The following is a 27,288-nucleotide window of genomic DNA, read 5'->3' as shown; positions in this document are numbered from 1 at the left end:
CTCTTCACAACATGACCACCACACCAGAGCCTCTTTACAACATGGCCGCCATGCCATACACTATGCACTTATACACTATGTACTTATGCACTATGTACTCATCCATGTAGTGCGTGAATTGTATAAAGATATTTTGTCATTTAACAACGGAGTCCGATACCCCCTCCCCCTCCTCTATGTAATTAAAGCTGTGACAGTTGAGTGCACGAAGTGTCCAACATTCCACACTTCATTTTTTCTGTTAATTTAGTGCACCATCCGAGTATTTAAAGTGCACTTTTTCTTTTTGAAATTTTCAGTGTGAACGCACTACTTGCACTATTTATACTTAAAAACGTCATAGAATAGTGCGAATTGGGACGCACCTATAGTCTTCAGCTGTCATGGACGCCACAACAGAATCTTCAGCCATCATGGACATCACGGCAGAGTTTCTGGCCGTCTTAAACATTGCACCTAAAGCTACCATGGAGGTCCCTTGGATTTTGAGACTGGTTTCCAGTTTGGCGGACGCATCTCTGATGTCGGTGCAAACAGCTGGCATATTTGTGGTGGTATCAAGTCTGGGTGTCTCAGAGGTTCTCCCACCATCGACTGTACTCCCTGTAACAGCGATGGGCATTCTGTGTGTGTTTGGGTCTTGTATGCTTCTTCAGTTTCTCCCGAGGTGGCGACACCATATCTGGTTTTGCCCGAGGCGGTAACATCTGCTTATGATCTCTCTGCCTCATCACCCATCTGTGAACTGCCTGCCTGTCCTGTTACGACTACAGTGATTACCTGTGAACTCCCTGTCTGCCTAGGAATGACCACAGAGGTCGTCCCTGAACTCCCTGTCTGCCAAGATATGACTACAGTGGTCATCCCTAAGCTCTCTGTCTGTCCTTTCATGACCACGGAGGTCATTCCTGAGTTTCCTATCTGCCTTGAACTCCCTGCCTGTCTCGTCTAGGCCTGAGATGGCATTCTAAATTCCTGAGTCTCATCTGAGTAGGCCACGATTAAAGACTTAATTTCCTTGTTATGGACATAACTCCTGGATGTCCTGCCTGTTCTTTTATGGCCTCATAGACCCGTGTCACTCTCTGCCTATTTTGACACAGCCACAGAGGCCAATCCTGACCTCTGTGCTCTTTGTTCTAGTTCCTCCTGATCTGCCCTGGTGGTCTTCAGCTCCACTGTGGTGGTCACCACAGTAGTTTTACTGTAATAATAAACACAGTAACAAGACTAGTAACTGTAAATTGAATCACAGTAACTATTTTTACTGTGTTTATTATTACAGTAAAATTATTGTATAATAATAAACAGTAAGAAAATAGTTACTGTGATTACATTTACAGTATGAATACTGTGGAAAAGAACACATCAACTTACTTGATGTTTCTTCCTGGTTGTCGTTAAGCCAGCTAGGGCATTTCCGGTGCAACTGTTAGCTGTTCATTATGTAGTCGCTGTACATCGACACAAAACCATCAATGGTTGACTTTTTAATGTTGTATTCATATTTTAATGCAGTTATCACGTTTATCTAATTTGCCAATAAACCAGTTTTATTGATTGCAATAAAGACGACGCTATTAGGACCCTTTAAAAACGCTGTGTCTGTAATTAGACACGACACACACATTTTTCCCCCCAGCACTTCAAATGTTATTTTTAATGTGATGACCACAAACATTATTTGTTCATCCTTCTGAGATTGTCCCCATTGTAAAACCGAACATTTCAAAATGTAGGAAATTCAACATTTTATAGAAAACACTTATTTAAAAATAAAAAAGACAATAATTACCACTTTAACCAGCAGTTGGTGGCAAAGTAGTCATTTCCTCTAATCGTTTTTCACTTCGTTTTTGACTAAATATTAAACATTATAAAATAATAACTAGGTTAAAAATAGATTTCGTCAATGTGAAGTATGAAGTACTCACAAAATTTTAAGAAAAAAAACAATAACTTTTCTTGTGAATTAATTACACAGAAAACGAGCACCGCCCTTTCCCTTTGTAATCACAGCAGCCGTCAGTCAGTGCAGCGCAAGATCAATGATTTCAGCACACTTGTAAAAACACACATTTTATTCAATTAATCTAACTAAAGTGCACAATAAAAATTTATTTTTTTAAGCTTTTTTCACATATAAGTGTGAAAACTGATGGTCGAATTGAATTTAGCCGAGGAATAACAATGAGGTACGTCTTTATTTATTTATTTTTTATGCTGTCTTACGTTTGAATAACTAAATTAATGCTGTGCCTGACTATATAAGTGACTATATTCTGACTATAAACTAAGTATTACACTACTGATGCTCAACATACCAGCAAATTACATCTCACCGGAAGTTTTCGATCTGGCTTATATTAATGCGGAAGTTCTAAAAAACGCTCCGTGCATATAGTCCATTGCTGCCAGCAAAACAGAAAGTAGATATAATTCAAAAACTAGAATTTTAAGCTTCAAAATCCTTAATACTCCAATTCCAATTCCTGAATTCAGGCATTCCTGAATGGGCTGGAGTTCTTCCTCCTTTCCTGCAGTTGGTCTGGTTAAATTAAGCAATCCAGTCAACATTAATATTACTATGTTGACCATATTAACTAGTGTGGACATGATAATGAGTGGGCCTCAATCAGCTCCCTAGTTCAGTAGTCAGCACTGATCAGGGAGTCAGCCATTTTAAGGGCTGTCTCAGTCACAGAATCCTTCCAGTGCACTGAAATATTGAGTGCTTCTCAATTCTTATTTGTGCATCCTCGTTTCCTGTCCTCGCTTCCTTTCCTTGCGTCTTAGCTCCATCCCTTTACGATGCGAGGGAAGGAAACGAGGAAAAGGAAACAATATCCTCGCTCCCTTTAGCGTCACTTCAAAGCGTCATCAGTTGCACTCGAGGGATCTACCCATATGTTGTTAGTTTGGTTATTTAAAAAATATATATAATAAATATTAATAAAGCAAGATGCCCCGATGAAATATGGGAGATGTAAAGTTTATTTAAACTGCATACATTAAAGCATACATTTAAATTATTGTGACAGATATGAAGGGGAAGGATAATTTATGCGTGCATAAAGACTTCCGCAAAGTATACAACTGTGTATCCTCTCTCATAACTCCTCAGGAAGCCTCCTCACTCCTCGATCCTCGCCTCCTCGCGAGGATTGAGAGAATTGAGATGTCCTTCAAGATGGCTGAGCTTGATCGGTTTCCGGGTCATAGGATGGAGGACGGAGGAGCGAGGAAACGAGAAGGAATATTGAGAAGCACCCATTCAGTCCCGAAAAAGTCCCACAATGCGCCATGAAAATCAGGGAGCATCAGTGCTCACTAGGCTCCCTTAATGGAAGTTCTGAAGTGTGAAACTTCGATCACATGAGCCAATTCACTACACATAACAACACAAGATACATGTTTGTTTGTTTGTTTTTTTTTAATACAAACCATTATGTTATTATATAACAAGCAAAGTATCACAAAGTACTTTAAAGGTGCCCTAGAATTGAAAATTTAATTTACCTCGGCATAGTTAAAGGGTTAGTTCACCCAAAAATGAAAATTCTGTCATTAATTACTCACCCTCATGCCGTTCCACACCCGTAAGACCTTCGTTAATCTTCGGAACACAAATTAAGATATTTTAGTTGAAATCCGATGGCTCCGTGAGGCCTCCACAGGGAGCAATAACACTTCCTCTCTCAAGATCCATAAAGGTACTAAAAACATATTTAAATCAGTTCATGTGAGTACAGTGGTTCAATTTAAATATTATAAAGTGACGAGAATATTTTTGGAGAGCCAAAAAAAAACAAAATAACGAATAATTTAGTGATGGCCGATTTCAAAACAATGCTTCAGGAAGCATCGGAGCACAAATTAATCAGTGTATCGAATCTGCTGTTCGGAGTGCCAAAGTCATGTGATTTCAGCCGTTGGCAGTTTGACACGCAATCTGAATCATGATTTGACACACTGATTCATATCCATATCCATGATATCATGATATTTTTAGTGATATTTGTGAATTGTCTTTCTAAATGTTTCGTTAGCATGTTGCTAATGTACTGTTAAATGTGGTTAAAGTTACCATTGTTTCTAACTGTATTCACAGAGACCAAAGCCATGTTGTTATTTTCATTATTAAAAACTTGCAGTCTGTATAATTCATAAACACAACTTCATTCTTTATAAATCTCTCCAATAGTGTGTAATGTTAGCTTTAGCCACGTTAGCCGCTATCAAACTCATTCAGAATCAAATGTAAACATCCAAATAAATACTATACTTACATGATCTGATATGCTGCATGAGGAACACTTTGTAAAGATCCATTTTGAGGGTTATATTAGCTGTGTGAACTTTGTTTATACAATGTTTTATAGAGTTGCGAGCTTGGGGGCGGGGAGCGCGAGCATTTAAAGGGGACACACGCTGAATCGGTGCATTTTTAATTATGCCCCAAAATAGGCAGTTAAAAAATTTAATAATAAAAAATCTATGGGGTATTTTGAGCTGAAACTTCACAGACACATTCAGGGGACACCTTAGACTTATATTACATCTTGTGAAAAAGGGTTCTAGGGCACCTTTAAATAACATTAAATATAATGTCAGAAAGATATTAGTTCTGCTGCTGTTCATGAATACCAGTAGTTGAGTTATAAAATGATGACATTGTGTTGTCGCCAGAAAAAGAGTCATCTGTGTCCCAATGTGTGAGCCAGTGTCTTTTACTGTTCTTACAAGTCCCCGGATTCATGTACACCATATACTGATTCACAAGCTCAGGAGTTAGGGAGCTGAGCTGACTGAGATGCTCCCAAAATGTCATGGGCATGTCCTGTGTTGAAGAGACATCATCTTAATGCGTAAACAAACCTCTATGACTATAGCAACATGGGATAGTCATAAAGGGAGAATATTAATAAATTTACTAATAAATTTAAAAATAAACTTTTTATTTTCAATTATGGCATAATGGCTACATTATATTATATTATATTATATTAATTATATTATATTATATTATATTATATTATATTATATTATATTATATTAATGTGTATGCCATCTTCATTGTTTTTGGTTCTTTCCTGTTGGACCTAGTTTCTCATTAATAATTCTGTTCACCTGTTCTCTCATTAAATATCTTATTAGGTCAATTTGTTTGTTATAAGCCTCTTATAAGCCTTCAGTTTTCCCTTAGTCTTCATCAGTTCTTGTGACAGATAGCATTTCTTTTCACTCCTGTTTTCTAAGTATTCATCTTTAAAGTCTGTCCTTGAATGTGTCCTTGTCTTTATGACTTTCCTATCCACGTATTGTAACAATTATATTATATTATTGTCACACAATGGGTGTGTGTGCCTGCGGACAGAAGACTATTGCAGCGTTGAATATAAATCCAATACAAAGTTATAATAAATCCCCCAAAGGTAAGACTAATCCACTAAACAGGCAGAGTGACACACCTTAACATAATTGTAACACCAAACAGAGAATGGAGACAAGGCACAACTTAAATAGCTAATACAAACGAGGCTAATTAATCAAACACAGCTGAAACCAAATGAACTAATGACAGTTACTTCAGAAACAAATGAAAAGCATGATGTTGCTATATGGTCATGTAGATTTTTTGCACTAAACTTGTGGCCTTGACATATATGATCTCGAGGTCATGATATCGATTGGCCACAACACAACGATGTGCGTAGTTCCTCATATCGATTTTGTATCAATGAAGTTATATATCAATCAAGTTCCACGACAAAACTCGTTGAACCAGTCACCATATATTATAATGCTCATTTCTCTATGCATATAATAGGCTACGTAGCTGAAATGATTGTCGTGGTTTCTATGATGCAGCCTGAAAGAAAGGGGCTAAACAGGAAATGAAGGGTCCCATGACAGTTGAAAACAAACACAATGTCAATGGCATATTATGCTTCCACAAGGCAGGAATTCACTGAATAGAGGGTATTCGTCGACGTCACTTTCCCGCCGAAAACGCGCTCCCTCAGCTGGACTGAGTCTGAGTGGCAAAAGAACCTGCTGCATGACTGGATTTAGTAGAGGAAACTGCGAAAACGCGAGTAAAACTAACGAATTACACTAAAGGTTGGAATTGAATGTGTTCCTTACAACTTGTCAAACAAAACATGGATATCGACATGCAGCCAGGAGTCGTTCATGACATTTATATGTGCCTGATTTCGACGGTGGGGAAATACATAAAGCAAATCTGCCTGTGATATTTTATGTAACTACAGTATGTAGGTCTGAATCCGCATAATCACTTATATCAATGTTATATCGTCATATTGTCCAGCCCTAAAACATATATATAGTTTTATAGTATAGTTTTTGTCAATGTTGTTTATTTCGAAAATATTTAATTGATGAGTTGTCAACATAATATAAAACAATACAATATATACGGTATGATTTTACCTCAAAATCCAACATTTTGACACAAAATGATAACTGCAAATCCATGTTTCTCTGCCTGGAGTTCAGATGTTTCTGTGAATTGCAGTGATCCATTTGCTTTTTTTCTGTTGCTTTCTTATTTTTTTTTTAAATATATGCCTCAGGTTTCGTGTCAAAGCCATTTGTACAGTCAATCACAAAGTGATTGTGTGTTTTTCGCGACATTCACGCTGAAAACCAATGCTGCCACTCAGTCTTTTGCCTCTCAGTGGACGTGACCGAAGTCGTAACGGTCAACGGTGACGTCACTTGCATACCCTCTATTCACTTAAAAGGCTAGCATCTATTATGTAGCTGCTGCATTTTGCCTGGCAAAGAAGCTCAGAAAAACATGATCCTTTGAAAAATGTTGTGCTGTTTAAAATCCTTACCTGTTGCTGCGTTTTACTTCAGCCCGCTTCGGTATTTGATTCATCATGCCATAGCTAGAAAAACAACAAGAAACGGCTAGCGCACTTTGCAAACACACTTGCATGTGCATGGATGCAGTTCCAGTTTACTTTTATCCAACAATGTTACTCCACTAAATTGATGACGTTTTCAAATATTGACAGATAAAAATTTATATGAGCAAACAGTTATGTTTAATTATATGCTTAGTGCCGTTCTCTGCATCTCTCTTCTGGCGCACTCCTAAACACAAGTTAATTTACATGAGGACGCCTTGGTAAATTAACCACAGCATTGCAAAATATGAGCAAAGTTACCTTGTTGAAGTCGAATCCTAAATTGTGGAATCTCCTGTAGCCTATCTGCTGCTGAAAAACGCAACATGCTGAATACAGGTTCTACAGTAAGGATTCATTTTACAGTAATAATGCTGTGAAAACTACAGAAATTTGTTAGTGTAAGGTTAGGACAGGTCTGGTTTGGTTTAAAGGGTGGGTTAAGGTGTAAGGGAAGGCTCAACAGTGTAATTATACATCTTACATCTGTGTAAAATACATCTTAAATTGCATGCAGGTATTTTTTTAAAATGTAGTAAAAACATGCATGTACACAATAAGTGCATTGTATCAAATGATTATTTTATATGTTAGTACATAGTTGTTAAAGACACCTACTATGAAGTGGGGCCTAATACTGTAACAAATCTATTGCACCATTTTAATTAATGTTAATTAATGCATTAACTAATGCTTACTTATGGGACCCTATTTGTAAAGTGTTACCACTCCCAGGCTGTGCGTCAACCCTATTACCAACACCTTTTCCCCTTGTAAATATTAAATAAATAAAAACTGTATGTCATAATGCCATCGACATGCTTTCTTCGTTAAACATAGGCTATTAAAATTTAGCGCAATGCTATTTATTAACACTTACTACTATGGAGTCAAATTAATGCCTTAAAGTTTTGCACAAAAATAAAGTTTTGCAAAACAAAAAAAAAGAATTGAGCAATAAAAAAATGTTTTGCAAACAAAAACAAAGAATTGCAAAGGAAAAATAAAGTATTGAGCGGAAAAAAATAAGTTTTGGAAACAAAAATAATAAATTGCAAAATAAAATGATGTAGTGCAAAAATAAAAATATAATCAATTACAAAAATCAATGACAGCTGTAATCCTATTTTATCTTTGCCACATATTTTTCATGCTCAAACCTACTAAATCATTTGCAACGCTCATTTTATTCTGCGTTTCAGTCAAGCGTGCGCTCACGATACCGGTTTTCCTTTGCGCTGCACTTTTCTGTGCGGTTCTCTTTATGGCACTGGTTTGACTTTGGGGTGGAGTCAAGAAACGGGGGCACGCCCCCGCGAAACACGTCATCGGCAGGAGACGCAGATCGGAACAGAACAGATCAAGCATAGAGACAGAGCGCATTTATTATAATCTGAAAAACAATCCAACCGTCTCCAGGCTGCCTTCTTGTCTTTTCTGACTCATTACAAAAAACAGAACAATGCCTAAAAGGTGCTGTGTGACAAGGTGTACAGCTAACAAGCTAAAAAAAACACAGAAATAAGTTTTTATAAGCTGTCGACCCCAAAAAATTAATGTTTAAAGGACACAAAAGTGGATACAGGCAGTGAGACAGAGCGCAACGGGTCATATTACTATAAGAAATGCATTGGAGGGGGTCGTAATCAGCGACAACACATGCTAAACAAACCAACAAAACAAACCATTCATTATTTTTAACCATGTCAAAGAATTATTTCACCTGTCGCCGATTACGTTCCCCTCCAATGCATTTCGCGGGGGCGTGCCCCCGTTTCTTGACTCCACCCCCACGTCAAACCAGTGCCATAAAGAGAACCGCACAGAAAAGTGCAGCGCAAAGGAAAACCGGTATCGTGAGCGCACGCTTGACTGAAACGCAGAATAAAATGAGCGTTGCAAATGATTTAGTAGGTTTGAGCATGAAAAATATGTGGCAAAGATAAAATAGGATTACAGCTGTCATTGATTTTTGTAATTGATTATATTTTTATTTTTGCACTACGTCATTTTATTTTGCAATTTATTATTTTTGTTTGCAAAACTTATTTTTTTCCGCTCAATACTTTATTTTTCCTTTGCAATTCTTTATTTTTGTTTGCAAAACATTTTTTATTGCTCAGTTCTTTTATGTATTTTGCAAAACTTTATTTTTGTGCAAATCTTTAAGGCATTAATTTGACTCCATACACTTAAACCTTATTTTATGAGAAGAAGAAGAAGAAGAGGCCAGGAAACATCCCGTGCGTAATTGGCACGATTTGGCACGCGAAGCTGGCGTTTTGCTCTTACTTGGCCCCGGTAGAAATAGACTGTTGTAATATCTGTTATACTAATCTATTATATTATCAGACGAAATCATTTATTATATTTTAATGATACACAAAAAAAACATAGGACTGTCTGCTATATTGAAGAAATTTTGAACAAAACACATCTCGTGCAGACTGATGCGTAACGAAGAACTCGTTGGCCACTGTGGTGAATTCAGAGTGCGCGCATCTCAATCTGATATTTCAACACAGTATACAGCACCGTCAGTGTCAGTGCATTTACCCAGGCAGCAGCCGTTATTCACACTGGAAGAGCGAATGAACCTAGACCGCTGAGACTCGTTTGATTAGCAGATTACGGTGAGTAAATCTGAAAGAATTCATTTGGAAAAATTAGATTAGGATCATGAAGTATTAATAGCTTATTGCTGTTAAATGTGGACCAGATTTAGTAATTTGAAAAAAACTCAAAACATAGCCTATATGAAAATGTAGGTTGTTAAAGACTAAAACAAGTTAGGCGATTTAACTTATTCAACGCTTTGGAGTGAGCTAATGACAATGTTTATATATAGACTACGTTAATTATAGCTATATCTTAAGCGGAGCATTTTTTTTATTACTTAATTATGGCTAAATTAGAAACTGTACATGTAACAACAATAATAGACTAAATGTTGTACGCATGTTAAGTTATAAGTTAATCTTAGAGATAGATAGATAGATAGATAGATAGATAGATAGATAGATAGATAGATAGATTTGGTCCTAGATCATATGTACTATAGCTTAAAAATGTTCAGTTACATGTGCTGTTTCAAGTAAACAAAATATGTTTGTAGAAATAAAACAAACAAAAAGTTACACATTTTGTTTAGTGCTTATTTTGGGATCTGGCTGCACTGAGAACAAATTGAAGTTATTATAGTACACATTTGGGTTTCTAAATTACTGTAAATGAGGGCAGTAGTCTTATGAATTTTATAAATTAATATAAATCACTTGAACTAATACTCTGTTTGTTTGCAGTGCGAAGTGCCGATCATGTCTTATAATGGGTCAGCTAATGCTGGATGTGTGGTGTCGACTGATGTGTTGTAATGGGAGCTGTACCAAAAGGGAAGTGTCTGTGACCTCGACTGCCATCTCAATGACAGTGGGCATCGTTTCCAACACTCTGGCTCTCTTTATCTTGATCAAAGCCTACCACAGGTTCAGATTTAAATCTAAAGCAGCCTTCCTCCTGCTTGCTAGTGGTCTGGTGCTGACTGACTTCTTGGGACACCTGATCAACGGCTCTCTGGCTCTCTATGTTTACGCCTCACAGAAGGCATGGGAAACATTCGACCCTCACAAGTCTCTGTGTGACTTTTTTGGAGTTTGTATGGCTTTCTTCGGTTTGACTCCTCTGCTGCTCGGGAGCTTGATGGCAGTGGAGCGCTGTATCGGAGTGACCCGTCCTCTCTTCCACACCACTACGCTGGGGTCCCATCATGTCAAGAGTCTGCTGGGTCTGACCTGGCTCCTGGGTCTGCTGGTGGCCCTGCTGCCCATCCTGTTTCAGCGGTCGTACCAGGTTCAGCGTTCACGAAGCTGGTGCTTCTTCCGCCTGCAGGGGCCGCGTGACTGGGTGGATGTCCTTCTGTCGATATTGTTCTCTGTGCTGGGTTTGCTGGCTCTCCTCCTCTCACTAGTGTGCAATACTATGACTTTCCTTGCTCTCCTGCGAAGTAGGGTACAACTTGACCGTGATTATAATCGGCATTGTCGTAACACATCACACCATTCTGAGATGGTCTGCCAGCTTTTGGCAATCATGCTGGTTTCCTGTGTGTGCTGGGGGCCAATTTTGGTGAGAAGGTGCTTCTTATTTCTACTGGCTGATAAATTACTAACGAAAGAAAGAAAGAAAGAAAGAAAGAAAGAAAGAAAGAAAGAAAGAAAATTGTCTAATTATTCTCTATTTATAGTTATATTATTTATCTGTAAATGTAAAGAATAAAAATATTCGTTGAGTAAATAATGACAGAATTGTAGCTTTATGAGTGAATTTGTGGGATAGGCTATTATAATTCAGAACAATTAAAAAGTTAAATGAATTAAACTTTAATTTTAATTAAAAACAAAAATTATAATCATTATAATTATAATGTAATAATTAATTATGATATTATATTATTATTATATTAAAATTATAATTACTAAAATAAAATAAATAAATAAATAAAATGTATCTAATTATCCACACACATAAACATTATAAAATAATAAATATATATTTAAATAAAAGATAAAATTATTAAATATAAAAATATAAATGTATAAATCTTAATATAATATAAATATTCTCTCTCTCTCTCTCTCTCTCTCTCTATATATATATATATATATATATACAGTGCTCAGTGTAAATGAGTACACCCCCTTTGAAAAGTAACATTTTAAACAATATCTCAATGAACACAAAAACAATTTCCAAAATGTTGACAAGACTAAGTTTAATATAACATCTGTTTAACTTATAACAATTAATGAAACTAAGGTTAATAATATAACTTAGATTACACATTTTTCAGTTTTACTCAATTTAGGGTGATGCAAAAATGAGTACACCCCACAACAAAAACTACTACATCTAGTATTTTGTATGTAAAAATCTAGTAAAAATGTATGATTTTTAATGAAGTTTCGTCTGCTCACCAAGGCTACATTCTAGGCAATGGAAAAATACAGTTGGCAGTACATATTGTGCAACATCTATCTATTTTCCAATTCTTCAAGAACTGTCCTACTATTTAGAGATCTGGATGCTTGGATGGAGAGTGAATGCTCAACTTGTCTCTGTCAGAATTCCCCATAGGTGTTCGATTGGGTTCAGACCATCGAGACAAACTTAGCCAGTCTGAATCACATGTCACCCTGATTCTTCTTCAGAAATCATTCTAACAGTGGCTTTAGATGTTGCTGCTTTAGGATAAACATTGTCATGATTGGAAAAGTGCACGATGACCAAGGGCACGGAGTTGTGTATCATCTTCTCTTTCAGTATAGAGCAGTACATCTGATGAATTCATGATGCCATCAAAATGAACATGCAGCTTATCTGACAATACAGCAGCACTCATGCAGCCCCACATTAAGGACACTGCCGTTCACCATGTTTGGGGTCACTGTAAGGCACCATGCTTTTTTCTTTGTATTCCTCACCTTTGAGAAAGCCATACAGTTTTGAAGCCAAATGAATACATTTATTCAGCAAGGATCGCATTAAATCAATCATAGAGTGGCAGTAAAGTCTTCATCTTATAGCATGGGCCCTGGCAAACTGTAGGCGGGATTAGATTTGTGCCTGGGCTTTAGGAACACTGTTCTTTCGTGGAACGGCCCCCATGCATGCTATTCATCAGTGTACGCCATAATCCTGTCACAAAAAAGTCACCCCATATTTGGCTTTCTACAAATATCTTTAGATAACTGCAGTGAACTTGCATACACATTAAATTTTTCCCTTCTCATCAGCAAGAAGCTCCTGTCGAGGTGTTAACTTCCATGGACGACCTGGACGTCTCTGTGAGATGGTTGCAGTTCCATCTTTTTAAAATTTTTGTACCACTTTTGCAACAGTATTCTGACTGATAAGTAAAGCTTTGCTGATCTTCTTGTAGCCTTTGCACATTTCTGGTGTAAAGGAAATAAATTTTCTTCCTCAGGTCTTGTGACATTTCTCTTCCATGTGTTGCCATTGCTGACAGCATGAATTGGGAAGGGGTTTTAACACCCTTTTATAGTCAGCTTCTGCTGCTAACATGTGTAATGAATAATTTCAGACTCACCTGTGGTTGAATTCTTGTTAAATTAGTATTTGTAGTCTAAAATCTAGCTTTGCTCAAGAGACTTTCTTGGGGTGTACTCATTTTTGCATCACCCTAATTTGACGTAAAACTGAAAATTTATAAAAACATTATATTAAATCCTTACTGGTTCCATGTTATACTATATATGATGTACTGTACTGTATATATATATATATATATATATATATATATATATATATATATATATATATATATATATCTCGTAATAAAATAAAATGTTATTCAATTTTAAAAATATAAATACATACATACATATATATATATATATATATATATATATATACACACACACACACACACTTAAATGGTGGTCACTCTTTGAATTATTGGCAGCCATTTGCTAAAATCACGTTCATTTTTTTCCTCATTAATGTACACACAGCACCCATATTGACAGAAATAAATCTGCAATTGTGTGATCATTTTTGCATCTTTAATTCATAAAATTAGCAAAAATCTGAACCTATTCACATGAAGTCCTAAAAGTAATTCAGACCCTTTGCTGTGACAAATCACATTATGAACTCAAATGCTGTCCATTTCTTCCAAAACATCCTTGAGATGGTTCTACACCTTCATTTGAGTCCAGCTAGTGATTTGATTTATGAGTGAAATTCGGACTTGATTAGTATATTCACACACCTGTCTATATTTACATTTTAGCTCACCAGTGCATGATCATGAGCAAATGAGAATCATGTCCAGGTCAAAGGAACTTCCTGTTCCACATGAGCTCATAGACAGTATTGAGGCAAGGCACAGAAACTGGCCAAGGTTACGAATAATTAATCTGCTGCATTTAAGGTTCCTAAAAGCACAGTGGCCTCCATAATCCTGGGTGCCTGGAAGTACGTTTGGGATGACCCTGAACCCTTCCTAGAGCTGGCCGTCCGGCCAATTACTGAGCTATCGGTGGAGAAGAGCCTAGGCTGACAGAGGTAATATGTGAGCAACCCAAAGTATGTACATGTTTGCTGAGCTTTTTGAGATGCAATTACGGGATGCATAGTTTTTGAGAAAATAAAATAGAAAGTCAACCAAAATCAAGTGCAGCCCTCCACCAGTCAGGGCCTTAAAATATGGCAGAGTGAGGCCAGCACGGGGTGCCTCATCCTCAGTGCAAGACACATGAAAGCCCGCATGGAGTTTGCTAAAAAACACCTGAAGGACTCCAATGATGGTGTGACAATAAGATTTTCTGGTCTGATGAGTACCAAGATCTTGTGGAGATGTGTGGAGAAAACCGAGGTCACTGACTCATCACCTGGTCCAATTACAAATCCCAACAGTGAAGCATGGTGGCGGCGCAAAAGAGTAGGGGTCAGTTACTGGGGTCCAGTTCATCCTGGCTCAAACTCAATTAAGAGCCCCACTTGGCACTGGAGCGGGTTCAGTGGCATGGAAACTCAGGGAACTTTGGCTACACGGAGGCAGAAAACTCAGGGAACTTGGGCTGCACTGTAGCAGAAAACTCAGAAAACTCGGGCTGCGCAGAGGCAGAAAACTCAGGGAACTTCGGCTTCACAGAGGCAGAAAACTCAGGGAACTTGGGCTGCACGGTAGCAGAAAACTCAGGAAACTCGGGCTGTGCGGAGGCAGAAAACTCAGGAAACTCGGGCTGCGGGGAGGCAGAAAACTCAGGAAACTTGGGCATGTGCGGAGGCAGAACACTCAGGGAACTTGGACTTCACAGGGACATTTTTTGAGAACTCAGGGAACTTGGGCTGCACAGAGGCAGAAAACTCAGGGCTTCAAATGGAGCGGCATTTAATAGACAGAACCGTAGTTCACTGACAAGCTACACAATATCGCGTTCATATCGCAGATGAATCGCCTTCGATAATGAATGCAATATTGCGTAGCTTGTCAGTGAACTACGGCTCTGTCTATTAAATGCCACTCCATTTGAAAGCAGGTGATGGCGATTTAGCGGTAATCTGGGAACCGGCTTTACTGACGAAATGCACGTGACAATCGCATGCGATATATCGCCCAGCCCTATGCTAAATCTACAGGTACATTGTTGAGAGTGGCAGTAATAGCGTGTTTTGCTAAGGCAGCAGACTCTGCACGCAACCTATATGATATGCACACATATACGCTACTTATGTGGAAATGGATGCAGTCAGTTTTGACCGCAAAAGATGTGGTATTTTGATTGGATGTCATGTATTTACAGCATTGTGCCTGTTAGGAAAATACATGCTCAGTTTAAGAAAATACATGCTCAGTTTTAATGTTATTTTAAGATGGGGAAAAATTAAATGAATGACAAAAGTCAGCATTTTGTTTGCGTACCCTCTCTGTCTCCTCACGTACCCCCAGGTGAATGCTTACCCCAGTTTGGAAACCACTGCTTTAGACATACATCTAATTTTTTTGTGATTAGTATTCACTAAGTTACAGTTCATTTTCTGAGAACTATCAGAATGGACTTCCTTCAGAGGGATACGACAGATCACGCATCATGTTTGTTTTCTTCATTTTGCAAAAAGCACAAGCGCATTTTGTTTTTACTCTTGAGTGTACACAATAAAAGAAGACATTATATAGTTTCAATTGATATATTACTTTTGTCTCTATGACAAATAATGATGGGGTATTTTAAGTTGATTTTGCTGCTATGTGAAAAAAAATCCATCAAAACGCACCGGCATGTTTCCTGACTCCAGAAGTTCCAATCGACTAAAGATGTTACAAATCTGCCTGGAAGAGGACGTGTGTCTAAATCTTCCTAATGCATGGTGAGGAGGAAAATGCATGGTTTGAGTGGCCAAAGACTCTCCAAGGATCACAGCTGGAGAATTGCAGAGATTATTGAGTCTTGAGTCTCAGAAAGCCTAAAAAAAATTATAAAACAGCATCTACATCATCACAAGTTGTTCAGGAGGGTTTCAAGAAAAATCCTCTGCTCTCGTCCAGAAACAATCTCCAGCATATTCAGTTGTCAGACATGACTGGAACTTCAAACAGGACTGGCTTCTATGGTCAGATGAAACAAAACAAAAAAAGAGCTTTTTGGCTGCAAACCCACCAAATGGGTTTGGTGCACACATGGATAAAAAGTACCCCATGCCCACGGTTAAATATACTGCTGGATCTTTAATGTTGTGTGCCTGTTTTTGTGCTGGAGGTCCTGGACATCTTGTTCAGATTCATGGCATCATGGATTCTATCAAACACCAACAGATAAAAAATCAAAACCTGACCGCTTCTGCTAGAAATCCAATAATGGGCCGTGGTTGGATCTTCCATCAGGACAATGATCCAAAACAAACATCAAAACCAACACAAAAATGTGTCACTGAGCACAAAATGAAGCTTCGGTAATGGTCATCCTAGTTCCCTGACTAAACCCTACAGAAAATGAGTGGAGTGAACTGAAGAGAAGAAGCACCAACATGGAGCTGGAATCTGAAGGTTCTGGAGAGATTCTGCACGAAGGAACGGTCTCTGATCTCTTGCCAGGTGTTCTCCAAACTCATCAGGCATTATAGGTGAAGTCTCAGAGCTGTTATCTTGGCAAAAGGAGGTTGCAAAAAGTATTGAATAAAAGGGTACCAATAATTGTGGCCAATGTGTTTTGGAGAAAAACATTTATTTCATAATGTGATTTTCACCCCACTTTCAATTCTTTTCCTTCAGTGAAACATTAGATTTTTACAAATTTTATGAATTAAAGATCAAAAGGATACACAATGCAGATTTATTTTTACAGTCATCCTTTGATCGTATTTACCAAGGGTGCCAATAATTCTGACCACCACTGTGTGTATATATACAGTATGCTTCGCTTCGCGTCGGGTGGTTCTTCGCCTCTACGTCGTGCATTAAAATCCTTTAATGCATGGCTAGCTGTGGATTATCCCTTACATATATATATATAGCCTAATAAATATGTAGTTATTTTTATCCTCTCTCTCTCTCTCGCTATATACATATACTGTGTATATATATATATATATATATATATATATATATATATATATATATATATATAGTATAATAGTAATAAAATATAATTTTATCTTCAATAAATGTTATTCTATTTGAAAAATATAAATACATTGATATATACTGTTTAGTATATTAATAACAAAATAATACATACAATGTTATATTAAAATAATGTTATTTTATTTAAAATATGTAAATGCATTCATATTTAATAAATGTTTAAAATTGGTTGAGCATATTGAAAAATATTTTTTTCTGCTTAGAGCTACACACAGATGCATAATTTTAGTGTCAAATGCTTTATGCACTGTATGATTTGGTCTCCAGATAACAGGCATCGTCTTCAGCATACAGGATCACGGTGAAGATCAGGCGTCTTACACTCATATGCTGCTAGTTGTACGCATGGCGACATGGAACCAGATCCTCGATCCATGGGTGTACATCCTCCTGCGCAAAGCTGTTTTGAGGAGACTTTTTCTTGTGGCTTTGAGACTTTGCAGTTCTCACTTTAAATTTAAACTCCAGTGGCAGGGCAGCACTCTGGAGAGCTCCACCATAGAGGCCAGGAGCTCAGTGATCAGCAAACCCGACATCATCTGCCTGGATGGACCTTTTCTACCAGACACTCTCATCCAATCAGCTCACCTCCCCTGAGCCGAAATGGGGTATATGAGACCTTGATTCACTGATATTGGATCATTACAGCAGAAAAGACTATTTCTGTTGAGGAAATTTACATTCATTTAAAAGTTCAGTCTGAGGTCAATCACAGAGTTGTTCTCATTAAGTACAATGTGCCAGAAAAGTTCAAATAGGGACCAAAAAAAAAAAAAAAAAATCCTGCTGCATACTGCAACTTATGACAGTTGTTCAGATGGATAGCAGGGTCTATACATGTCTTTGAATATTTGGTTTGATAGTGTGTTGTGTCAATCAAGTGTGTTTTGAAACTTCATGTGAAAAAAAAAAAATCTGGTTATCAGCAAATTTATCAAATGATCATGGTTAAATGTATCAGTCATGTTATGTGCTGTTTCCATGGTCTCTCAATTACAGCATATAATGTAATTAGGAATGTAGCTTTTGCCTTTTGTAGTTTATGCTGATTTTTTTTTCTTCAAAAATGTTGTCCAAGGTGTTATGCATGTAAGTAATTTACATATTAAGATACAGCGTGTTTATGTCATCATGATGTTTGTGATATCCATGGATTTTGGCATTTTGTAATGAAATTGTCTCTATTTTAAATGTGAACATTTTGCTTGGCTACTGTAAATGGTCACATGACCAGAGCTGTTTAACTATCAAATATAAATATGGCATAATAAAGACACCACTATACCATATTTAGGACCTATAATGTTTATGTGGTCTATTATTAAATTATTATAAAATTTGCTGTCTCATATAAATTGTGGTCATAAGTAAACATAACACAGAATAAATACTGTATGCATTTATTATTGGGTTCTCTTTTCCTAACGGTTAGTAAAAAAAAAAGGTTAAATTATATATAAAATATATAAAATTATGTACTTTATTGTTTGCCATTTTTACTCCAGGAATAAAGCACATACTTCCAGCACATACTTTTTTTTTCAAGGCATGCAGTTTGTTTATTGGACTTTGCGTAGAATATTTTTCTACATTTACCATGATGCAATCTGCAAGTTCATACAAGTTTTAGCTGTACGTTTCCTTTACTTAAGCCCAATCCGCTAGGTGGCAGCATCACTGCTGTTCGCCATTACAACAACAAAAACAACGTGACGTATTTAGTCTGACCACTTCCGCCCTGTTCATTCAACGCATGCTTCTCTGAGCAGCTGCGTTTATCAGGTCAGTAATGAACACCGTTATGTGTTTCTTTGAATGTATTACAACCACGATGGCTTCGTTGTAAGTGTTAAATGTGTTAAAGTCGCTCGGTGCCGTGTGTTTCTGATGTGATTGTGAGATGTTTGCGCATGTGTGTTATGGTGGACTGATGCACTCACTCAGATTATGCACCGTCAGGATTTGTCTTTATTCTCCATCACTGCGTATGCCATCACGTCATGTGTGTGGGACAGAAACAATATTTAAGATTAAGAAGCCTAGAATGTTCCTTAAACCGACGAGTGGGCGGTTTTAATGAGATACTCTCAATATATGCCGTATTTCTCCTGTCTGGTTTTGTAGCCTCCTGACAGGCGCATCGGCAGCAATTCTCTCTGTAAGGACGACTGTCAATCCACAACTGTGAAAGGGAGAGGAGTTTCACAATACATTGAGTGTTGGTGTAGTTAGTTACGATGTGGAGCTTAATGTGTAGTTGCAATGTCGCGTGCTATTTGTAAAATTTTGTATACAAATACTAATTATATTAATTGTGAATATTTTTTTAGATAATGAAATAAAAGGACTGGTAAAGTCATAAAATCTGAAAAGTAATGAGAATTTCCATGAGTATACACGGTGTCGTAAAAAAAAAAATATATATATAAATATATAAGATGGAGAAATTATAATGCTTTACAATACTTTTGACTTTTTTTTTTTTTTTGCAAAAGTTTTGTGCTCCCCTAAGACATTTTGTTTGCTCCCAAATGTATTACATCCCCCCAATAAATTGCAAGTTAGCTTGCAAAGCTTATTTGCACGCTTCTTAATGAATGAACACATTTTTTTGTGAGCGAATGCAAATTTTCTTGGGGGAATGCTAAAGTTTTACAAGAAAACGCAAAAGTTTTACAGACTAACAAAAGTTTTGCAGGCAGACGTTATGCAAGCTTTGTATTGCATTGGCTTGAAATTCTTTTTGAATGTTTTTAAGCATGATTAAATGCAGAAATCTGTCTAAATGTTTAGTTAGAAAAACAGATATTTATTTGTTTGTTTTGGTCTAGTGATGTTAGTCTAGTGATAGTTTAATGTAGCCTGCAGGGGAAATCCAAACTATATATGCAAATCTTTTTTTTTTTTTTTTTTTTTTTTTTTTTTAAACCAGGCCAAATTGATATTTAACATGTCACCATGTATTTTAGCTGTTTAAATTACAACTAAACATTTTTATAAAAATGTTTAGTAAAATTACATCTTTGACATTTTGGAAATGTTCCACGGCATGGCAAAGTCAAATATATAGTGATGTGAGTGTTAGTAGATGACAGATTTTTCATTTTATAGTGAAAGGTGGATGGATCTTAAAGCATTTGAATAATGAACCATCTGTTTGTTTCAGAAGTCAGTATGAATCAAGAGAAATTGGCTAAACTTCAAGCCCAGGTCCGAATAGGGGGCAAGGTAAGAAGTATTGTCAATGAAACCTGAACATTAAAAGATTACTTTCAAATGAAAATTACCCCAAGCTTTACTCGCCCTCAAGCCATCCTAGGTGTATATGACTTTCTTCTTTCTGATGACCACAGTAGGAGATATATTAATAAATATTCTGATGCGTCCGAGCTTTATAATGGCAGTGAACAGGAAACGAGTATGAAGCTCAAGAAAGTGCATCTCTATACACATCCATCCATCCATCATAAGCTTCCGCCAGACCACTTTCCGTATTCAACTTACGAAGAAAGTGCAAAACTCTCGCAATTCAAAACGCTTATGCTACGTCCTATGCCTTTCGTATTCAACTTACAAAAAATGTCAGTTACGCTTTCTTCCTAAGTCGAATACAGAAAGCAATCTGGCAGAAGCTAGATATTTTACTTTATAACTTGTTAAATATGGATATTTTTCTTACACATCGCTTCTCTTCAGAAGGTCTTTATTAACCTCCAGGAGTACGTTTATGATGGATGGATGCACTTTCTTGAGCTTTATACTCGTTGCTTGGAAGCGTCAGGATATTTATTAATATAACCGCGATTGTGTTCATCAGAAAGAAGGAAGTCATTTACACCTAGGTGAGTAAAGTTTTGGGTAATTTTCATTTTAAAGTGAACATCCTTCAATGATTTTGAACATTTATTTTGGTGTTGCTGTGGTATTTTCTGTTGTTGTGTCTCAGTTTTGATTTGTTTTCCACAGGGCACTGCACGCAGGAAGAAGAAGGTGGTGCACAGAACAGCAACAGCTGATGACAAGAAACTCCAGAGTTCATTAAAGAAGCTTGCTGTCAATAACATAGCTGGCATTGAAGAGGTAGAGCAGTAGCTCTCCAGTTTTTTTTCTTTGCTGATCTCATTCTGTCCCGTTCAGAGGGCATTGAGAGTTTGATCTTGTTTTACAGGTGAATATGATTAAAGATGATGGCACGGTCATTCACTTCAATAACCCCAAAGTGCAGGCGTCTCTGTCTGCCAATACGTTCGCCATCACGGGCCACGCAGAGACCAAACAGCTCACGGAAATGCTCCCAGGAATCCTCAGTCAGCTCGGCGCTGACAGTCTCACAAGTCTGCGCAAACTCGCCGAGCAGTTCCCCAGACAGGGTGAGTAAAGAGGTGATTTTGAAATATGGGTGAATTTACAGTTTAGTGTAGACACTGACGTTGTTGTGTTGTTGTTACATTTCAAGTTCTCGACAACAAAGCTCCGAAAGCAGAGGATATCGATGAAGAAGATGATGATGTTCCAGGTATGAAGTTTTGTAGTTTTTTCTTTTGAACAAGCGGTAAATGTTAATATGCAGATTTAAGTCATTTTATCCTCTCTTCGCAGATCTTGTAGAGAACTTCGACGAGGCATCAAAGAATGAGGCAAACTGATCATTGGACCTTCCGTAACTCCTGTTCAGGACAAAGTCTCCTGCACTATTTTTAAATTAGAGTGACAGACATATCATTTCAACACTATCCAGTGAAACCAGAGACTTTTATATCATAAATTGGCTGTTCCAGATCCATCCCTGACCTTTCTCCTACATTTATACTTTAAGATGGACGGTTACATGGTTATAAATCTTAACCACAATGCTAGCTGAAATGCAAGTTTTGATGGCTGTGGCTATGAAAATTAGTCTTAATTATTTTTTCTGTTAATTAAATAAAAATAAAACTCATAAACCTTTTCTATATGGTGCTTTGGTTTTCTTATAGAAGCTTTAACAGATTTGTCATTAGTCATATATTATTATAAGAGTTAAATATGTTTTTGCTTGAATTGCTAAGCAGGTTATGCCAAAACACTATCGCTACTACTTTTGGCCAACGTGGTTTCGTACAATTAATAATATCCTATGTACTTAAAATGTCATGATTTTTTTTTTTTTTCTTTTAATGATTACACCATGACAATCACCTAGAAACTGTGCAAACATGTTTTTTAAATATTAAATATATTTGCAAAGTCCTAAACGGAGAATAAAGATGGTATAAAGTGGCAAATGCTGATATTAACACAAACAGCTGCTACTTCTGGGGTTACTGTAAAACAAAAAAGGTTCATTATGTTTAGCGATGTCAGAAGTCACTTTCAAACCAAGCAGTTTTCTGTTGGTAAACGCAGAGAATTTGTGTGACCAACCCAATGCAAAATTTGCGAAAATCTTTCACCAACATCATGAGAAATTCTAGATCGCATAGATTTCTATTGAAATGACTGGATTTTACCCACAAAAATTCGATGACCGGCTGTAAATGTAACTACACCTCAAAAATAGGATATTTTCTATTAGGGCTTCATTTGAGATCTGTAGATTATGAGAAGCATCTAAGAATAGGCTTGTTCGAGATGCATCGGCGCTGCGCAGACCAATCAGCGTATGACATCAAAGTACCGCGGGACCGTTTGGAGCCGTCCTTCCCAGCTAACAATTTTTGGTTCCCAGAACGTAAAATATACTGACTAAATCCGCGTTTAGAACGAATGAATCCAAGCTTCGTTCCTGAATGAATCAGTCATTTGAACAAATCGGTTGACTCACTCACTCATTAAGACAGTGACTTGCTGCCACCTACTGGCAGTTTAGTTTAATATTTAATTCAAATGTACCTTAAAGGGTTAGTTCACCCAAAAATGAAAATTCTGTCATTTATTACTCAACCTTATGTCGTTCCACACCCGTAAGACCTTCGTTAATCTTCGGAACACAAATTAAGATATTTTAGTTGAAATCCGATAGCTCCGTGAGGCCTGCATTGGGAGCAATGACATTTCCTCTCTCAAGATCCATAAAGGTACTAAAAACAACTAAATCGGTTCATGTGAGTACAGTGGTTCAATATTAATATTATAAAGCGACGAGAATATTTTTGGAGCGCCAAAAAAAACCTAAATAACAACTTATTTAGTGATGGCCGATTTCAAAACAATGCTTCAGGAAGCTTCAGAGCACAGATGAATCAGTGTGTCGAATCTGCTGTTCGGAGCGCCAAGTCACATGATTTCAGCCGTTGGAAGTTTGACACGCGATCTGAATCATGATTCGACACACTGATTCATCTGTGCTCCGATGCTTCATGAAGCAGTGTTTTGAAATCGGCCATCACTAAATAAGTTGTTATTTTGTTTTTGTTTTTTTTGGCGCTCCAAAAATATTCTCGTCACTTTATAATATTAATATTGAATCACTGTACTCACATGAACCGATTTAAATATGTTTTTAGTACCTTTATGGATCTTGAGAGAGAAAATGTCATTGCTCCCTATGGAGGCCTCACGGAGCTATCGGATTTCAACTAAAATATCTTAATTTGTGTTCTGAAGATTAACAAAGGTCTTACGGGTGTGGAACGGCATGAGGGTAAGTAATAAATGACAGAATTATCATTTTTGGGTGAACTAACCCTTTAGAAAGTTAAAAATAGAAAAAAAATCCATATTTAAATATTGAATTAAATTTATGTAGACAAATTGTAAATGCTGTGTAAATATATTAATGCCACTTCTCATTCTGTGTCACCTCTGTATTGCAAAGGTGGATTTTGTTGATAATGTTTTCATTTGATTGGTAACAGCCATAATGTATAGGCTACTATGCTAGTATTAATTTTTTATTTCTTCAGGTCTTAAAAAGCCTTAAATTTGACTTTAAAAAATGTGCAGCAACCCTGAAAGAGAAAAACTAAATAAACAAAGTAAAAATGATTTAGACTGATATTTTTTCCCCTAAGGATTCTATAGATAAAGATATTCTTTTGGCCACAATAACCGTGGTGTGAAAAATCTAATATCGTGACAGCCCTAATACTTACACACATACATGTGTATATAGTTACGAAATATTTGCATGTATATAGGCCTACTGTACATATCTATAATTTATATATAATTTTTTTATTTATAAATATAAAAATTTTTTCTTATATATAAATGCATGTGTGTATATTTATATATACATAATAATTATACACAACACACACATATTATGTAAACAAACTTTTATTTTGGATGCGATTAATCGGGATTAATAGTTTGCCCAGCATTAAAGGGTTAGTTCACTAAAAAATGAAAATAATGTCATTTATTACTTACCATCATGTCGTTCCGCACCCGTAAGACCTTCGTTCATCTTCGGAACACAAATTAAGATATTTTTGTTGAAATCCGATGGCTCAGTGAGGCCTGCATAGCCAGCAATGACATTTCCTCTCTCAAGATCTGTACTAAAAACATATTTAAATCACTTCATGTGATACAGTGGTTCAATAATAATATTATAAAGTGACGAGAATATTTTTGGTGCACCAAAAAAACAAAATAACAAATTATATAGTGATGGCCGATTTCAAAACACTGCTTCATGATGCTTTGGAGCGTTATGAATCAGTGTATCGAATCATGATTCGAATCGCGTGTCAAACCGCCAAACTGCTGAAATCACGTGACTTTGGCGCTCCGAACCGCTGATTCGACACGCTGATTCATAACCGAAGCAGTGTTTTGAAATCGGCCACTATATAAGTTGTTATTTTGTTTTTTTGGCGCACCAAAAATATTCTCGTCGCTTTATAATATTAATATTGAACCACTGTACTCACATGAACTGATTTAAATGTGTTTTTAGTACATTAATGGATCTTGAGAGAGGAAATGTCATTCCTGGCTATGCAGGCCTCACTGAGCCATCGGATTTCAACAAAAATATCTTAATTTGTGTTCCGAAGAATAACAAAGGTCTTACGGGTGTAGAACGACATGAGGGTGAGTAATAAATGACATTATTTTCATTTTGGGGTGAACTAACCTTTTAATTAGTACTATTAGCGGGCGAAATCCAGTAATTAAATAGGAATCCATGCAATTGGGTAAAATATCCCCAGATTTCGCAACGGGTTCAAGTTGGTGAGGCGAATTCGACGCAAACCAACAGAAAGCTGGTTTGTTTACGGTTGGTTTAAAGGTGCCCTAGAACTTTTTTTTAAAAGATGTAATATAAGTCTAAGGTATCCCCTGAATGTGTCTGTGAAGTTTCAGCTCAAAATACCCCATAGATTTTTTTAAATTAATTTTTTTAACTGCTTATTTTGGGGCATAATTAGAAAGGAGCCGATTTCAGGTTGCGGTCCCTTTAAATGCTTGCGCTCTCCGCCCCCTCCCGAGCTCTCGACTCTATCACAGCATAAACAAAGTTTACACAGCTAATATAACCCTCAAAATGGATCTTTACAAAGTGTTCGTCATGCATACTGAATGCATGCGTCGGATTATGTGAGTATTGTATTTATTTGGGTGTTTACATTTGATATTGAATGAGTTTGAGGCTATGGTCTGTGGCTAACGGCTAACATTACACACTGTTGGAGAGATTTATAAAGAATGAAGTTGTGTTTATGAATTATACAGACTGCAAGTGTTTAAAAATGAAAATAGCGACGGCTCTGGTCTCCGTGAATACAGTAAGAAACGATGGTAACTTTAACCACATTTAACAGTACATTAGCAACATGCTAACGAAACATTTAGAAAGACAATTCACAAATATCACTAAAAATATCATGTTATCATGGATCATGTCAGTTATTATTGCTCCATCTGCCATTTTTCGCTGTTGTCCTTGCTTGCTTACCTCGTCTGATTATTCAGCAGTGCACATCCAGACGTTCTGCCCTTGTATAATACTAACTCCCCTTGTGTAATGCCTCAATCATTGGCTGGCATATGCAAATATTGGGGCGTACACCCCGACTGTTACGTAACAGTCGGTGTTATGTTGAGATTCGCCTGTTTTTCGGAGGTCTTTTAAACAAATGAGATTTATATAAGAAGGAGGAAACAATGGAGTTTGAAACTCACTGTATGTCTTTTCCATGCACTGAACTCTTGTTATTTAACTATGCCAATATAAATTCAATTTTTAATTCTAGGGCACCTTTAAAATGTTTTATATCTGCCATAATGAGATACCCAAAAGTCATTCTACGAAACGGGTGCCATTTCCACTTTGCATTTTTCAAAATTTTCATTATGAACAAACCTACAAATTTAAACATATGTTAATCCTCCAAAAAAACATATTTTCCCACCTCAGGCACAAAATCTTTATTAATATTATCCTTTTTATTCAGGCAAGGAAGCCATTCTTGTACCACCCCGTCACGGACAATATGTATGCCATTGGAGTAATAAAACAAGAAATAGATTTTTAAAATATAATGTTTTCCTAATAGAAAAATGTCCCTTTTTTGGAAACCATCAATAGAAAGTCTGTAATTTAATATATTTTTTTAATTTTTAGATTTTTAATCATGAAACATGAATTTGACCTTTCAATGGCCCCATTGTTTGTACCGAAAAAAGGAATTTACTTAAAAAATACAAATAAAGTTATATTCATCTGATCAGTCCATACAACAGGAACATCATTCAACATTAATTTATGTAATATTTCATTTTCTTTCCATAAACCTTTAACAAAATAACCCTGTGACGGGATGGTAAATGTGACGGGGTGGTATGGATGAAGTGTTTCTCTATATGATCTGCTGGTTTTAAACTTTAAAAACTGGGGGAGGGAGACATTCAAATTGAGTAAAAAGTGTGTGAGTGATATAGTGAGTGAGTGAGTGAGTGAGTGAGTGAGTGAGTGAGTGAATGAGTGAATTAATGAACCAAACAGTGTTGCCAAGTCTGCATTTTTCCTGCAAAATTGGGCTAGGCTACTTTTACACTGTTGCCGCGGGTTGTTTTTCATGTCCACGGGTTGAAGCGAGCCCAAATAACATGATATTTAGCCCTTGGAATGCACATTTTACCAAGGGAACCCTGCCAAAAAAAAAAGTTTTACCCCCCCCCAGAATGTGATTTTTATCAGGGGATATTTTGGGATGAAATTTACCACCCCATCAAACGTGACGGGGGTGG

General features: G+C 36.7%; 2 protein-coding genes across 3 annotated transcripts; both read left to right on the top strand.

The window, feature by feature from the left end:
- The first annotated feature begins 383 nt into the window (after positions 1 to 383).
- On the top strand, positions 384 to 17,730 carry ptgfr (prostaglandin F receptor (FP)). The gene is given in 5 exon segments (XM_048203784.1): positions 384 to 561; positions 657 to 901; positions 10,244 to 10,309; positions 10,311 to 11,066; positions 17,374 to 17,730. Coding segments are annotated over 5 exon segments (1,602 nt in total).
- Positions 17,731 to 18,760: 1,030 nt separating this feature from the next.
- Positions 18,761 to 22,054, top strand: btf3l4 (basic transcription factor 3-like 4). 2 transcript variants are annotated; one of them, XM_048203463.1, is made up of 6 exons: positions 18,761 to 18,888; positions 20,273 to 20,334; positions 21,073 to 21,186; positions 21,275 to 21,476; positions 21,563 to 21,622; positions 21,706 to 22,054. In XM_048203463.1, exons 2-6 carry the CDS (start codon positions 20,281 to 20,283, stop codon positions 21,750 to 21,752), a joined length of 477 nt encoding a protein of 158 aa, XP_048059420.1. In that variant the 5' UTR covers positions 18,761 to 18,888; positions 20,273 to 20,280; the 3' UTR covers positions 21,753 to 22,054. The 2 variants fall into 2 exon arrangements, with proteins under 2 accessions (XP_048059420.1, XP_048059421.1); XM_048203464.1 differs by having other exon boundaries at positions 18,804 to 18,888; positions 20,276 to 20,334.
- Positions 22,055 to 27,288: the final 5,234 nt, after the last annotated feature.

Source organism: Megalobrama amblycephala, linkage group LG9 (assembly GCF_018812025.1).
Source record: "Megalobrama amblycephala isolate DHTTF-2021 linkage group LG9, ASM1881202v1, whole genome shotgun sequence".
In the NCBI taxonomy this organism is placed as follows: Eukaryota; Metazoa; Chordata; class Actinopteri; order Cypriniformes; family Xenocyprididae; genus Megalobrama; species Megalobrama amblycephala.
This window is presented reverse-complemented; position numbering and strand designations above follow the sequence as displayed.

Coding starts and splice junctions, on each gene's coding strand:
- btf3l4 (XM_048203463.1), top strand. CDS start 20,281: ATGAATCAAGAGAAATTGGCTAAACTTCAAGCCCAGGTCCGAATAGGG. Junction 21,187..21,274: donor ACATAGCTGGCATTGAAGAG/GTAGAGCAGTAG, acceptor CTTGTTTTACAG/GTGAATATGATTAAAGATGA. Junction 21,623..21,705: donor AGAAGATGATGATGTTCCAG/GTATGAAGTTTT, acceptor CTCTCTTCGCAG/ATCTTGTAGAGAACTTCGAC.